We start from the raw sequence: 16,794 nt of genomic DNA, 5'->3' as shown, positions 1-16,794 counted from the left end.
AAAGTAACAGTCAGTTCTTGTTGATTGTTCATACTGAAAGCAAAACAAAAGCTCAGTCCAGTAACAAAGGAGACGACAGCGGTGTTGGTGTGGCCAATGAATGGCACGCTTAAGGTAACGGGCAAGAGACAGCGACCAATGATCTTCACAACAACAAAGCAAGCTACGCCTTCTGCAGGGCTCTTCGGACCGGCCAATCACGCGTCGAGTCTGGTTGATTGACGTTCGGCTCAACCAATGAGCGCGAAGATCTAAAAGTAATCAGTACTGCCTGCTCGGAGAAGGCTAGAGATACTCGGTAATGGCGACAGGCTTGGTAAGTAAAAAGTTAGCGAAAGATTACAAAGGATCGAAACATGGGCTCTAATCCGTTGAAATCGGTATGAACACGGTTGTAAACTGTTTTTCCTTCCGTGGCGATTCGAAAGGCTGTCATTCATTCCTTCGTTTGGAAATGACAACTTACTGTAGGTGGGTTTTTTTCATAGTGACGTTTGTTGTTTTGCTTGTGGTGGCTTAGTAAGTTAGCTAGCCATTGAAGTTAGCGAGCCTAGCTCTGCTGGCTAACCAGCTATGTCCCAGCCGCGGCTGCCAGCTGGCTGTTTGTCCGAAAGAAAGTGAGTCGTGTGAGGTGGAGAAAACGGAAAATAGTTTTTCCTTTCATTCATTGCAGGACTCCTTGGAAGGGCTCCGAGCGCCATGTCTCAACTTGTTGACATTCTTTTGTTTACAAGTCCGCGGTGGTTCTCCACCGTACGAAGTTCTGGCTTTTCGACAACACTGTGAACAATAGATTTATCCGGACTTCTCCTCTCTGTCCTCTCTGTCCGGAGACCCTCAGTGTGAGCTGTTCATTTTTACAGCGAAGTACTTTTGACGGTATTGTTTCCGTAGCAGAAGTACTCTGAGTCTCAGAGGGGAAAATCCGTCCCTTTGTTTAATTAAACTTGAGAAATAAACGTTGTCTTTCGTTAATTTAATGTTATCGATGGATGAAAATGTTGTTCGGTCACCAGTGGACCCCCGTCTACAGTGACCAGCACAGAGAGCTGTGAAAAGCGAGTTAACAGCTGATATTTTTCTTCCTGTGTGTGTTTGATCCAGATTGCAAGTTAAACCACTTAAACCACTCGTTTTTCGAAACTGTCCAGAGATCGCCTCGCAGTCAGTTTGGTTTGTTGTCGTTGAGTGAAATGTAATCGTGGTATCATTACTTCGGATTACATTTCTGGTTTTATCTGACTATTATTGATCCAGTGTTACGCAGTTCTGAATGAATGAGCGCAGCAGCGCATGCGCAGGGTCTTTAAAGTTTATAAACAAGGCTTGCATGCAAGAGGGTCACATGACAGCCCTTTACGAAACGGGGACTGAGAGTCCTCAGACAAAGAACAGCGCTTACGACGTGCTGAATCTCACAGATTTGCTTTATGAAACTATCGTTGGTTGCTTTTTTGTTTCAGGAGCGCAACACCGCTGTTTATTACAAGCATATAGCGACTGTTATTACTGCGCTGTTTTAGAGCAGGGCCGAGGTTGCACAATAGCCAGCATGGTTGTTGTTGTTGTTGTTGGAAATGTATGCTTTCCAAAGTAATCTCACAATAACGTTACTAAAATAAAATAATTATATTTTATTGATATGTTTATTGTTTCATTTGTTCGTCAAGCATTAATTCATTCATCCGTGCGTTAATTCATTCATTCTGTGAAACGTGTAACTAGACTGTCATAGTGCCCCAGATACCTTTAACAGTAATTTGTGGTGTATTTCCCATTCATAAAACTTACTTCCTGCGTTACCAGGCCACGTTAATTATTTTAATCTGTTTAAAGCCTGGCCAGGTGACATGGCATAATATGGTGTGGGAAGTGAAGACTCAGTCAGTGCCCCAAAGAGTCCAGAAATCCCAGACACATTGCTCAGGCATGGACGAGGCCTTCGATTTGCTCAAGTGTAACGAGGACCTGCCCTCCTCACCAGGTTGCCCCTCCAGTGACAGCCACATGGAATATGGTAATGCCATGTTACATTTACATACTCTGTTCATTTATGTTTATATCAATATGTAGTTATATATGTTTCTCTGTCTCTGTATAAATGCTCATATGATCTTGCCCTACTTGTTTTACAGATGACCTGCCAGAGCTGCAGGAGGTGCAGGATGACCAGTCGTCCCATGCGGTGTTCCAAGTGACTCCAGGTGTGTCTCATGAGGAGAGGACAGGGCAAGGCAGGAGCCTGCAGTCAGAGAGCAGCTCCTCACACACCAACTGGCTGACAGAGTTGGCCAACATCGCCACCAGCCCCCAGAGTCCCTTGCTGCAGAATGCCCCCCACAACCGGTGAGTAATGTTTAGGATTTTCACAATAAAGATTCTACATGTATATGTCATATATGTTAAGAAATGGTGACTTCAGTTGAATCCATTTTGGGCCACATGAAAAAATGCAGCAATTTTAAGTTAGGCAATTGTAGACCTGCACCATGTTATAATTTTATCAGTCATTTAATTCCTCTTACAGAAGTGTCCTAAAAGTATGCTTCCAGTAGTCAGTCCCATTACCATATTTTTGAAATACCCACTCTTACCCAAGTGATTCATTGTGCTGTGTCTCGTAGGTCCTCTCCTGTGAACATCTTCGCCAGCAGTAACAGTTTACATTCCTATGCCCGGCCTCCTTTGGCCTCCAGCAGCGCTCCCAGCCCTGCTCGCAGCCACATGAGAGAGCGCCGCCGTGTGCGGGTACAGCTTACGGCAAATGTTCAGTCATGAATTTAGATACAGATTTGCAAAACTTAAAAAAATAGTCTTCCCATGTGACTGCTGATCTGTTATGTGTATAATTTTGCTTACTTTAGTTTCTTTTAACTATGACAATTATGTTACATTATATTGTTATGTTATACCTTAGTTTCCATCTTCCATCTGTGATAATTACATCACAGTCATTTGAATATTATTGTAATTGGTCATCTGTGTTGCCGTTTGAACCCATTTTAGGCCAGCAGCGAGTCAGAGTCGGGAATATTCTGCATGTCCTCTCTGTCAGATGATGATGACATGGGGTGGTCCCATTCTTGGCCCTCCACTGTTTGGCACTGCTTTTTGAAAGGTAAAATACTTACATACTTGTTTTGAGGTGGAAAATTGTCCTGGCTTCTGATAAGGCATTTAAGATTAAGGGTGGCTAAGATCTCATAAAAGTATCACACTGTTGTAACAGGCGCAGATAAGGTGTTCCTTCCAGCTGTCTGGGAAAGCCCAGCTGATTTCTGTAACTCCCTCTAATGTGTTAGTTGCACACCAGCCATTTTATGAATGAGCAGTTGAGAGGGCAGTAGTGCGGTAGCACTCTCTGCTGGTACATATGCACCACTACAACAGACAAAGAGCAAAACAAGTTTAGAGCATGGCTCACGGGAGGGGCGCAAGATGTATGGTCTCCACCCTCAGCTTTTGAGGCACAAAAGTTGGCCTTGGCCCACCAGAAAGTTACCCTAATTCCGCCCCCTTACACAAAGAGAGAACAAACATTTGCATATAGTCCATATTATTTATTAAATTAATTTAGTTTAGTTCGTGTATTTTAAGTATTTTCATTATGTAGTATAGTGTTATGTAATAAAATATCTGAAAAAAAACTAGATTTGAAACCTACCTACCTTCTTAATTTGTTTATTGCTTTGTTGTTTTGGCCCTCAGACCACTACAAATATTGCATTATTGCCCCCCTCCCCCAAATGCTCTAGTTAAATTACAAGAACCCACAAATATTTAAGATTCAGTTTATTTTCATTGACAAAATTGGAGTTTCTCTGTGTCATATGTAAAGATCTATACATACATTATATGAAAGGCCTTTGCCGTTGTCTTGCTTCTGTAGGCACACGTCTGCGCTTCCACAAAGGGCCAAATGTGGAGTGGCAGGATGTAGAGGACCTGGCTGAGTCAGAGGATGAGTCCGATGATGAAGGAGGCATGCACTTCAGTCCCATTAAGGTAATATAGTACTTCATATGAATTATGTCATTCTTGATAGTATCCAGTGACAACACGGAAGCTAATAATGAGCTATCTCTGTTGGAATCAGTCATCTTCACCTTAAATAGATGACCAAGCCACGCTCATTTTAAAGTGTGCTCTGCCTCTGAGTCCACTGTACAGTGGATCGAGATGGTGTAGTTGTTTGCGTAATTTTAATGAATGTTGTGTTGCAGCTGACCTCAGGAACACTTAATCTTACTTTGCAGAATTATGGATCTGAGGGGTTGAAGCTTGTGGCCCTGGAGGAGACTGTGTCTTTTGGTCAGTCTGTTCTGAAATTAACTTTTGACCCCGGTTCTCCAGAGGCTGGACTTATAACTGCTGAGTGCCAATTGGATCATCCATTTTATGTGAGGAATAAAGGTAAACAAATGCAATTGGTGTCAAAATTATGACTTATAACTGATTTTTTCAAAGATTTTTTGCAAATACGTACCCTAAGTTAACAAACACTGTAACATTGGAAAGACTATAGACTTTAATGAGTGTGTGTGTATGTGTTGTAGGGTGGTCCTCCTTTTATCCGAGCCTTACTGTGGTGCAGCACGGCATCCCTTGTTATGAAATGCAGATTGGTGATTTGTGTCTGCCACCAGGACACCGTGATGCCATCAACTGTGACGACTCGACTGTTTTTGACACCTTCAGGAGGTGAAAAACTGTTTTTTGACTGCATTTTAGTTGTACAATATGTACAATGTAAGGATAATAGTAGTTGTACAAATGCTGTCTTATAAACAATAAGTTAGAAGTATTTAGAAGTGTGTGTGTGTTTGTGTGTGTGTGTGAGTGTGTATGTGTGTATATATATATATATATACACAACATGATACTTTGTGCAGATGGCTAAGGATTGCAGTTCTTTAAAGTGTGCGGTATGCATTTCACCCCACAGTTACGATTTTACCCCTCTGGACTCCTCTGCTGTGTATGTGCTGAGCAGTATGGCACGCCAGAGAAGAGCCTCGCAGTCTAGTGGGGGCACAGTGAGCCCAGACTGTGACAAACTGGAGCGATCTGGCTCCTCCCACCACTCCTCTAGTAGCAAATCACAGCGTAGCCACTCCTCAGGGAGCAGTGGAGCCACACCCACCAAATGCAAACGGCCAATGAACGCTTTCATGCTTTTTGCTAAAAAGTATCGAGTGGAGTACACACAAATGTATCCTGGAAAGGATAACAGGTAAGAATGTGTCAACAGTAGTAAAATATTATTTGTGAACTTATTTAACATATCCAGTTAATTTAGAAAACAAGCAAGTCAAGCATTTCTAAAACTGCAAAGGCTCCTTGACTGTTCATATCTCTAAACTGAATGCATGCATTATAAGATTCAAATGTGATGATTGATTTTTTTGGTAGCAATGTTCATTGTAAGACCAGTAAAAGGAATACTATACTTGTGCAAATGCTAGTATTGATCTGTATTTTGTTTTATAAAGCAGCAGCTCATATTTATTATCCTGACTTACAAACTGAAAAATCTACTGACACCAATAAAAACCTGTTTGCCTCTGTTTGCCTCCAGAGCCATTAGTGTGATTCTGGGTGATAAGTGGAAGAAGATGAAGAACGAGGAGAGGAGGATGTACACCATGGAGGCTAAAGCGCTGGCTGAGGAGCAGAAACGCCTCAACCCTGACTGCTGGAAGCGCAAGAGAACCAACTCGGTGAACACCTCTATTGCACTATCCTTTTTGAAATAACAAGATAAAGTGATCTACTGATTTAGTTGTTAGAGTACTTAAATATAGCTCTCAGTGGACAAAATGGACAAAAGCAGAGGTATTCTTCCGTTTTCATTTGATTTTTTAAAATGAAACATGAAAATTTGCATTTAGCTATATATTAATAATCTAACTGTTTAGATTTAACTTGTAGTTAACCCCACAGCTACCTGAGTACAAAAAGCCTACACAAGTGAAGAGATCAAAAGCTCTCGACACAGTCCTGGAGAGTTTGGTGATCAAATATATCTATAAATCTATCTAATATTGCTCAACTCTTCAGTTCAATAGCAGATGTAGCTGGTGTATTAGAGTAGGGAAATCACCAAACTGCCCAGGACTCCAGACCTCTAGGACCAGAGCTGGACACTCTTTATATAGATGTAAAATCTTAGTGGTATGAAGTGTTGCTATTTGTTTATTTTTTTATTTTTTTGTCTTCTCAGGGCTCTCAGCAGAACTAGCCTGAGGAGCGTCGCAGACTTATAAAACTGGACAGAGAGAAACCGACCTATAGACTCCACCTATCTTGCCTTCACCTATAAGAGTGATGGGGCTTAACTGTGATGCTAAAAAAAAAAAGAAATAAAAAAAGAAATAAAGTGATACAACTTCAAGTAAAAGGAGATAAATGAGGTAAATAAGATATAAACAATATAAAAACATATAATCTAGTAAACTAACAGTGCTTATATTTTTTCTTGTCTTTTCAAAAATTATGGAAATGCCTTATTCTTCCAAAGTAAGAAAACGCTCAGTTCTTCTTTCAGGTAATTTCATATTTCTAGGCTTGAAAGGTGAGACCCTGTGGTGCTATTTTAGTGAGGGCGAAGGAGCAGTATATATGAAAAACAAAGTCTATTTTTAAATGTAAAAAGGGGAATTTTAGATGTTAGCTAGCTTGTTTTCAGCTGTTCATATTAATTATATTTGTATAACTCAATATTGCACAGACTTGATGTATTGCAAATGGACGAAAACTGTTGAATTTCATATTCGTCAGTGATCTGGGAAGGGTTTTATTCTGTAGACACCTATCCAGCCTAGACCATATACTGTGTGTGTGTGTGTGTGTGTGTGTGTGTGTGTGTGTGTGTGTGTGTGTGTGTGTGTATGTGTGTGTGTATGTGTGTGTGTGTGTGTGTGTGTGTGTGTGTGTGTGTATGTGTGTTTGTTTGTTTATGTTTGTCTGTGAGAGAGAGAGAGCAAGTGAGAGAGAGAGTGAGCGAGCGAGCGAGCAAGTGTGAGTATGTTTGTGCACCATCTAACCGGCCATATTACAGTGTATATCAGGCTACTACACACACACACACACACTCATAGACACACACACACTCAGACGAATACATTTACACACAGAGACACATTCTCTCTCACACAGCACTTCAGGGCCATGCCTTCACTGTAAGTGTTTTTGTTTTTGCACTTTATATACATACATAACCTTATACAACCAGTAAATGTATACAAGCTGAAAATTGTGTATAAAATTATATATATCTTGCTAAGATATATTCTCTGACACAATCATGGCCAAACTGTATAGGTTGTTTTGTGCTTTGCAGGGTTGCCATTGCATTGAAAAAAAATATGAAAAAGTAATTAAAAAAATGTTGTTGATAATGTACAGGTCCACGTTCCCATCCAGTTCTTGCACAAAATTATTCTTGTATCATATTATAAATAAAAATTTTAAACTTTCTGTCTGTTCATTTTTTGCTTTGCTTTGTTGCCATTTATTATCACCAAGCCACAGTCATTCAACATACTACTATAAGACAGTGAGCAATAACCCTTTGCAACATTCTTGTAACCATGGTAAAAAACCATTAGGGCTGTGCCTTCAACATACGGTGGTACTATGAGAGGAGACTGTGGTTGAGGGAGAGGAGAGAACTCTGAGAATTTGGCCTGGAGTTTCAGGCAGCCTCTGCTTGGAGCTAGGAGGCTGAACCCACAGTGGTAGCACTGTAAAAACTTTGTGATGGGAAAATGAAGGTAGAGATGGGAATTTATAGGGTATTATACTGGAAGGAGGAGGGGTTTCAGTCGTGGTCCTCCCCTGAATTTCAGTTTGTCCGTAACCCCATATGGTGTTAAAAGCTGCATGTTGTGTAAGACCAAATTTCCTTGCTTTCTCATGCATTTTATGTAATGTGTAAACATAGTCAAAGTTACAAAATGTACCATTCAGCACCCAGTCCATTTAGTACATATCGTCACTGTCCAAAAAAAATGACACAAGTATCTCCAAAACAGTAACTTTACAGGAAAACGCAAAACGTTTTTAACTTTTAATGTAGGTGAACGTAAAAAGATTTTATTCCAATTCATGTTGTCCATTCATCATGAACTTTTCACACAACATAAAGGACAGCGACTGCATTCAAATAGTGTAAAAAAAAAGGAAAGGAAATCTCTATTGGGGAAAAGCATGGCAAATTAAGCTGCAAAAACAGTCTGTTTTGAATGAATAGTTTTGTGATGTCACAAAAAAGTATTTGCATACCGACCTATACAGCCTACAGTTTAGTGCATTCATGTTGAAGTTGTAAAGGGTGAAACTGCTGTTTCCAAGAGACACAATATAGGGCAGCCAATGAGAATAGAAAAAAGTTTTAAAGACACAGTAACAAAAACAAAGAAAAAAAGAGGTTGGAAATGGTTATGCAAATATGTGACTGTTTTTAGTACATAAAACCAAACAAAAATAGTTTTCTGGGAAATAATACACAAGCAAACAAGCAAAATATAGGCTATGGCTCTTTAAGGAAAATTTTACCATTCCATCCTGTTATCAGTTGGACTACAAGCACATTATTCTTCATTCCTCTCAGCTAATTCTAACAATAGATTCACAATAAGATAGTGGTGTGTGTGTGTGTGTGTGTGGTGTGTGTGTGTGTGTGTGTGCTTAGCTGTATTTCCTCTCTCCTCAGTGATGTCAGCATCTTTTGATCTGCTGTGCAGTGTAAGGGTCGGGGCTGTCACTCTCATTAGTGTGGTGACCGTTTCCACAGGAACTTCAACACATCAAAACAAATATGCACATAGAGAATCTAATCAGTGTAAGGCTCTGAGGAGCTGGGGGGCCTTCTGTTGGGCTCACTGTGCTTTGAAGGCTTTAATTAAATCTTTACCCCGCAGTAGACCTCTCTCTAAAGAACAAAAGTCCACCAATTAAAAATGAAGTAAGTCACGGAGGGGGAATTGTTCAGCACAAAGGCTTTCATTTAACATCGGCAGGTTCCTTTTATTCACATGGCACAAAACCAGTCTTCAGAGAAACAGTCGCATCAATACTCAGAGTTTCAGAAGCTGTACAGTTCTCTGTGTCTGCAGCCACACACCACCCTCAGCTGGCCTGACGGGAGACCATCAAGCAATATAAAGGATGCCACCTTTTTTGCCCGAAACCTTTTTTCTTCATGTTAACATGACTGAACAACCCCTGTGCCGGCTGAGTGGACAGGAGTCAAATTAAAATCGAGATGAATTCAGTGCTCCTGCCTTCAGCTTCTCTTTGTGCTACACCATCATGGCTGCCAGGGGGCGCTACAACAACACTTTCTCTGACTGTGTTTGAGGCTGGAAATCAAGCAGTCCATATTTTATCTACTGTCTAAGTAGTTGCTGGTAAAACTAGCACTGCATGAGGAGTTTCAGGAGTTTGCAGTGTGAGGCGTGTGAAAATGTTAACACAGTCATTTGGAACTGGCAGCACGTTTATGTAATCAAGCGGAAAACACTGAAAGACAGAAGCTGAACACTCAATAGGGTTTTTTGGTAAAGAAAATAGTTATATATAGAACCATGAACACTCAAAGAACCCTTTGCATGATTAAATGGTTCTTTGCATCATGAACAGGCTCTTCAGATTGATGGAGAATGTGATGTAGATGGTTCAATAAAGAATCTTTTTGAAAATGATACTATGTAGCACCCAAAAGGGTTCCTCTATTGTTACAATGTCAAGCTTGTAATAATAGAAAAACCCTCTCGGGTGCCACATAGAACCACTTTCGAAAAGGTTTTATATAGAACCATCTATACCACATTCATACACATTTTCCATTAATCTGAAGAACCCTTTCATGATGCAAAGAACCTTTCAATCAAGCAAATTTCTTTCTTTGAGTGTTCATGGTTCTATATATAACCTATTTCTTTACCAAAGAACCCCTGAAGAACCATCTTTCTTAGGAGTGAAATGTTTAGACTAGGGGTGAGCGAGAACACTCATTTTCTTTTCCTTCTGATACAAATATCAAGTAACATCAAGGCTAGAGTTCCCACATGGATACTGCCAAATGTCTTTTGGGGAATTCTTCGTGATTTCTACAGTGAAAAGTAGTAAATCATCAAAAATGACATACCTTCAATTCCAGGAAGCCCTTAGGGAAAATTCACATGTATTTTACATGTGAAGTGTGCAGAAACCATGTGTTAACAAGTAATCACGCATTTTTTCACATGTAGACATTTTCATGTGTGATCACATATTTTTCACATGTGAACACAAGTTTCTCCACATGGGATAATACATTTTTAACATGTGTGCAAAAACCACATGAAATTCATGTGACTTTTTTGTATGGGAAGTTGGGACAATATGTGAAAAGCAAGTAAAAACAGAAAGCGGTGAACTGTAAATCCACTTTGACCTGTTATGTAAATGAAAAGAGTACAAAGACAAGGTATTTATGTTTAAACACAGCAACTTAAAATGAATGTTCAAATGAAATTCAAATATGAAATTCATATGAATTTTTCTAAGGGCAAGTTCCAGAAAAGTTGTCATGGGGAAATTTAAGACTAGGTACATTGTGAAATATTGAAAAAAAAAATCTTGAAAGGTTATTCAGTCATGCTTGGGCATAAAAGGACCATTCAGGAAAGGCCTCATCCTGTATGGGTAAGGAGAAACCTCTATGTGTAGGAAAAAGCCTAAAACTGTAACTGAATGCCTGTGACCTTCGACTCCTCAGACCGGCATGCTTCAATGATGGATATCACCGCATGGGCTCAGAAATACTTCGACAAACCGCCATCAGTAAACACAGTTCATCGCTGTATCCACAAATGTCAGTTAAGACTGTACTATGCACGGTGGAAATCCTATGTCAACAGTGTTCAAAAACACTGCCGACGTTTCTGGGCTAAAGCTCATCTTAAATGGACTGATGCACAGTGGAAACAGGAATTGTCATCTGACGAGTCAACCCTTCCGACTGTTTATCAAAATAATGGACATTATGTTCACTGGTCCAAAAATGTAAAGGACAATCCAAATTGCTGCCAGGGCTACAGGGTCTGTCATGGTATGGGGGGCGTTGGCGCCCATGGCTTTTAAAACTGGATCAGTTGGTGTCTTCTTTTCCCAAACAGTTATTTAGTGCTGAAATGTAATGTTGCACACTGGTAAATATGATCCTGTCCTGACTTTTTGGAATGTGTTGCAGGCATTAAATTTGTAATGAGTGTATAAAAAGCAATAAAGTTCATAAGGCAAACCTCAAATATTGTGTTTTTTTTTTACTGTTTTCTATTTTAATACAGGTCAAACAAAATTTGCTAATCACTGCTTTCTGTTTTTATTAGCATTTCACATACTGTTCCAACTGAGAGTGAGGTTTGTAATACTAGTGCGGAACCAGTCCTTGCACAAAGACACATTTAGCAAAGTAATTGTGTTTTTTGAGGAAGAATTCCAATAGCACTCAAGTAAAGTACTTAAGTATAATTACTCAAATATTTTCAACCCCTGCCTACACATTTATTTGGTACAATAATTTTTTCACTTTTTCACTATCAAAGACATTTACACATTTAGTTTTATTAAAAAACACAGATATTTAGTTTTCTGCTTAACTTAAATGACCAAGGCCCACTATTGGGCCCAAAGTTTTATTACACACTTCAATAACCTAAGAATAGCTCAGCCAGTTTGCACTGAAGTCCCTGTAGTTACTGAATAATAAGGCTTAGTATGTATTAAGCCGTCTGCCCTGCGATGGACTGGCGACCTGTCCAGGGTGTATCCTGTCTTCCGCCCAATGACAGCTGGGATAGGCTCCAGCACCCCACCGCGACCCAGAAGGATAAGCGGTTTAGATGATGGATGGATGGATGGACGTAATAAGCCTGAGATTTTAAGGAGTTAAAAAAAAACTTTTAATCTTTATTGTTGTGCAAGACTTGATTCTCAAAAAGAAGCGCCAGAATTGGAAGCATCGATCCGCCCACCCCTAGTTTAAACACATGAGGGCACCTCGCTGGTATGAAACTCCATCAGACCCAGAATATTTAGGAACAAGGATTAGCCAGAGCCGTTCCCAATCTCAGTCCTGGGGACCCATGTCCCTGCACAATTTAGTGTTTTCCATGGTCTAACACACCTGATTGGGCTTATCAGCAAATTACCAATGCCTTTAGGACTTGAATGAAGTGCATTAGCGGAGAGAAAATATGAAAGTAGGGCTGGCTTTTATTGGATAACAGGAGCAGAAACAGTGCAATAATGTCATGTATTATGTGGTCTGAGAAGAATGTTGCCAGCTTTTAGAGCAGTGCACCATAATTAGATCAACTGAAAACAAAGCATGCCATACAATGTAGTGTCAATGGCCTGCATTTTGAGAGTAAAGAACCAAAGAAACCTGGGGTTCATACCTTAAACAACCCTAAAACAACCTCCTCATGAAATCTGAATGATCTCTGTAGAGTGAACCCTCTGTGGTGCATTTTAAGACAGACACTAAAATCTGTTCAGCCCCTAAACAAATAACGGAGAGAAGCTGCGGTATAAAGTGTGCTCTTAAAAATAAAGACGCCAAAAATGGTCATGCTATAAAAGAACCACTTTTGGTTCCTTAAAATAACCTTCAAATGGATAATGAAATGTTTCATAATGTGAGTGTGAAGAACCTATTTAAAGTTTAAAGAATCTACACATAATGTAAAGGTTTGAAACCAATTAAAGGTGATTCCTAGAACCACATGTCCAATCTAAGAACCATTTAGGAACCATTATTTTTAAGAGTGTGATAATCTGTGCACCAGCATCACTTCCTACATATTTTTATAGAAAAATTCCACTCATTTTTCAAAATGTCTGCACAAGTCTGTCACTGAGATGTAAACAAAGTGATTCAGAGTATTTCACTGTGAAATGGCGCATTGCATAGAAACTTACTGATGATAGGAACCAGGAGTTTTGATATCTACAACACAATATAGGCATTTTCTTTACACGTGTCTTCAGAGTTTTGCATATAATGTTAATAGTGATAAATTAGTGGTAAATTGAAAAAAAATGTTCTGCTTTACAACAACCTATATGTACCTTTTAAAAATGTTTTTGGCCAAAACTGTTGTAAAACAATGTCTCAGATATCAGGCAGCATATTCATTACCATTTTATGCAATAGTTTTCTATGAGGTAGCTTTAAAGGCATTGAACTTCTTCAGACGTCTGGTTTCCAATCACCACCACAATGAACAATTCTGATTCAGTAAGTTTCTCTAGACTGGAGCATTTCACACCAAACCACGCTGAATGACTTTGTTTAGAACTTAAAGATTCAACTAAGCAGAATTTAAAAAAACTGTGGAATTCCTGTTGAAGTGCTGTGTAACCTCTGAATAACAAACCCATGTACACACACACACATACACGCTGTGTGTCCCCTGTAGCCTGTGCAGTTGTGCCGTGTTGGCTGTGGCAGTGGCCGGCTCATGTTTATGCATGGTCAGGGTCCTGGAGCTGCTCAGAGCTCAGGAAGGGCACACACTGAGCTCCACATGTACGATGCAAGTCCCACTGTTATTCCTGCATCCTTAATACAGACAGCCCAAGGTTTCAGTGCTGATGTGAATGAGCAGCTATTAGCTGAATAACTTATGTGAAGAAAGCATGATGTAAAAAAAAAATCAGTTCTTTATGTTTAGTTTTTTTATGTGAACACTAATAGTGTGAAATACAATTGAAGTGGTGCAAGAATTCATATAAGCTGAAATTGCACTGTGTTGCTCTTACATCAATGTCATAATTCCATTTTTAAATTTGATCAATATTTGATAAGGCCAGCAGCGCTTTATTTTGCATCAAAATTTCATGATGAATGGGTCAATAGAAATGGTCTAAAATGAATTGGAATGAAATGCCTTTTTGTTAACTTATGTTAAATGTTAATACAGTTTTCTTTTGCTGAAAAGTTGCCATTTTGGTGATATAAGCCTTTGAATTAATGAACATGTTACTTCAACATACTGACCATACTGACCAGCTATTAATACAATGATGCGCTGCCAAGACAGTCTGCTGATTGGCTGTGTTAGGAGGTGTTTTTTACCCTATCAGCATTTAGGCTATGCTCAGTAATTCTCAGAGCACTTAAGTTACTTTCATTCGACAGTCATTTCAGAGAGACGCAGCTAGCTTTCATTATGTATCTGGTCTTTTGAGAGGAGCAATTTGGGGAACAAATGAATAATGAAATGAACAATTAAGGACAGAGGGAGAGAGAGTGTTAGAGAGGGAAATGTCAGCGGGTGCACCCACCTAATCAGAGCCTGCATCTGCACCTAGACTGCTTCGTTAGGAACAATTAGGCTGCAATAATGGAGAGAGAGACAGTGGACAGACTCTATGTGCCCTGCCTAGCAATGATGGAGGGAGAGAGAGAGAGAGAGTGTGTGTGTGTGTGATGAGTGTTGTACGTTTATTGCATGTGTAGGCAATGAAGATTTATATTTTTTAATTGTGCCGATTGTTCTCTAGCCAATACGTTCTACTGAACTATCTGGACGATTATATTTCAGACATTGACAAAAACAGGGACCTTTTTTTCTTTTTTGGACAGCAACAATATATTTAACAGAAAATTGTGGAAGAAATGTGAAATTTTATAAGTATCTAGTGTGTCCACTCTGTGCCTTTATTACAGCTTACATTATTTTCAGGAGACTTCCTTTCAGTTTTTTAAAGAAATCTGCAGCGAGATTTTTCACACCTCCAAAGTTCAGTCTTAGAAGTTGCTTACATTTTCTGCTTCTCCCGATCCAAATAATCCCAAACACATTCCATGATGTTGAGGTCTGGACTCTGGGGTGGTCAGTACATTGGGTCTCATTCACCAACCGTTCTTAAGAAGAAATTTCTTCTCAAAACTTCTGCAGTTCGCACGAAGATTCTGACATTCACTAATGTTTTCTAAGTTGGGATTTGTTCTAAGGTTAGAAGAGGTAAGTTTCTTAGTAACGTTCTCAAGAACAACTTTGAGATAAAACTTATAAAGATATTGGAGAATGAGGCCCATTGTTTGGAGAACACCAAATATTATTTTTTTTTCTTTTTCTATTATCTTTTCTCAGCTTCCTGACAGTTACACATCCATTCAGGATGAGTTGTCGTCTCACATTTCTCTCGATGATGAAGGCTTTAAGTACTGTTTACCTGACAGTGACAGTTTTGAAGGTCTACTAGGTCTTGCACAGTTGTTTGGAGTCTCAGTTTCTTTACATCTTTTAATATTTTTTTAAAGTCCGTTTGGAAACCCCTGTTTCTTTTTCACTTATTTTCCTTTTAATTTCTTGTTCATTATGTAAGTTAATCTTATATTTATCTTATATCTCCTCAGATATGTCTACTGAAAAATGGATGACTTGTATTTAATGGTTGTATCACCTGAAAATTAAATAAATGAAGAGCTGTCTCTGACTTTTGTGCAGTACTGTATATTTAAAATATAAAAATGAATATATTGTACTACATTTTAAATATACTACTTTTCATATGCAAATGCATTGTTTACATACAACAAACAAAAAACTGATTTGCATGTTTATAGAAGGTCACAGAAAAGTAATAGCTAACAGAAACAAATAGAATTCAGATTAAAGGAGAACTCCACCGATTTTACAAACATTTTTCATAACTACATGGTTAAGATGTAAATAAAGTAATTCAGAGTGGTTTGGTGTGAAAAGCTCCTTTCTAGAGAAATTTATGAAGTCAGGATTGTTCACAGTGGTGGTGATAGGAAGCAGACATCTGAAGCATTAAGTGCCTCCTAAAGCTCCCTCACAGAAAGTTATTATACAGAATTACACTTATAGATGCCCTGCCTGATGCCTGAGACATTGATTTATGATGATTATGAGTTTTGAGAGAAGGCTTTGGCCTGAAATGTATTTTTAAGATACATTCAGTGTGGAAAAGCATGTACAGGGAATTCTGCTTCCTATCACCACCACCATAAAGACAATCCAAATCTGAGTACATTTCTCCACAATGCACCATTTCACATAAAAAAAACTCTCCTTTGACTGGCACTGAATGCATTCCACCTAAAAAGATTTATTCTTTCTTACAGTCCCTTCATTACTGCGATAATAAAAGCAGATTCAATTTTACCAACATTGCAAAGCTGTATATTCACAGCAATTATTATTTTTGTAGGCAACTGATTCCAGCAAGAATTCAGGCAATACATTTAAACTAAAATGAAACAAAATAATGCAAATATAATGAAAAGCCTGACACCAAGACTTCCTCTAGTGTGATCATCTCAGCCTCAAAGGCTTCAATTATAATCCTCAAAATGTTAGCACCGGTGCCTGGCACACTAACCCAGAGAGAGGAGCTTTGTCTCCCTCCTCTCGCTCTCACTGTACACTCTATAATCAAGCCAGCACTATTACAACCCAGCTCTACTGACATTTCAGAGATACAGCAGGGTCAGAAAAGACTGTCTGAGAGAGAGAGAGAGAGAGAGAGAGAGAGAGAGAGAGAGTTTTGAACATAACCAGTGGGGTCAAAGGTTACAGTGGATAATGAGACCAAAAAAGAACAAAACCTTCAGCTGGGCCACTGCAGAGAGGAGATAAAAAACTCAAAAGGTTGATCTTTCTCTCTCTCTCACTCTGTCTCTCTCTCTCTCTCTCTCTCTCTCTCTCTCTCTCTCTCTCTCTCTCTCTCTCTCTCTCTCTCTCTCTCTCTCTCTCTCTCTCTCCT

At 39.2% G+C, this 16,794-nt stretch overlaps 1 protein-coding gene across 2 annotated transcripts; it reads left to right on the top strand.

Annotated features, from left to right (window-relative positions):
• The first annotated feature begins 264 nt into the window (after positions 1 to 264).
• Positions 265 to 6,395, top strand: hbp1 (HMG-box transcription factor 1). Of its 2 annotated transcripts, none has more exons than XM_036575953.1 (11): positions 265 to 316; positions 1,837 to 2,017; positions 2,136 to 2,346; positions 2,625 to 2,748; positions 3,007 to 3,118; positions 3,890 to 4,005; positions 4,257 to 4,413; positions 4,557 to 4,701; positions 4,946 to 5,233; positions 5,579 to 5,720; positions 6,224 to 6,395. In XM_036575953.1, the coding sequence occupies exons 1-11, from the start codon at positions 302 to 304 to the stop codon at positions 6,239 to 6,241; spliced, it is 1,509 nt and encodes a 502-aa protein (XP_036431846.1). In that variant the 5' UTR covers positions 265 to 301; the 3' UTR covers positions 6,242 to 6,395. The 2 variants fall into 2 exon arrangements, with proteins under 2 accessions (XP_036431846.1, XP_036431847.1); XM_036575954.1 differs by having other exon boundaries at positions 306 to 471.
• Positions 6,396 to 16,794: the final 10,399 nt, after the last annotated feature.

Source organism: Colossoma macropomum, unplaced genomic scaffold (genome assembly GCF_904425465.1).
Source record: "Colossoma macropomum unplaced genomic scaffold, Colossoma_macropomum, whole genome shotgun sequence".
Taxonomy (NCBI): domain Eukaryota; kingdom Metazoa; phylum Chordata; class Actinopteri; order Characiformes; family Serrasalmidae; genus Colossoma; species Colossoma macropomum.
Note: the sequence above shows the minus strand (reverse complement) of the source record. Positions and strands in the feature narration are given on the sequence as shown.

Excerpts from the sequence above, each read along its gene's own strand:
- hbp1 (XM_036575953.1), top strand. Across the intron at positions 4,414-4,556 it reads ATTTTATGTGAGGAATAAAG|GGTGGTCCTCCTTTTATCCG; the intron begins GTAAACAAATGC and ends TATGTGTTGTAG. Across the intron at positions 4,702-4,945 it reads GTTTTTGACACCTTCAGGAG|TTACGATTTTACCCCTCTGG; the intron begins GTGAAAAACTGT and ends TTCACCCCACAG.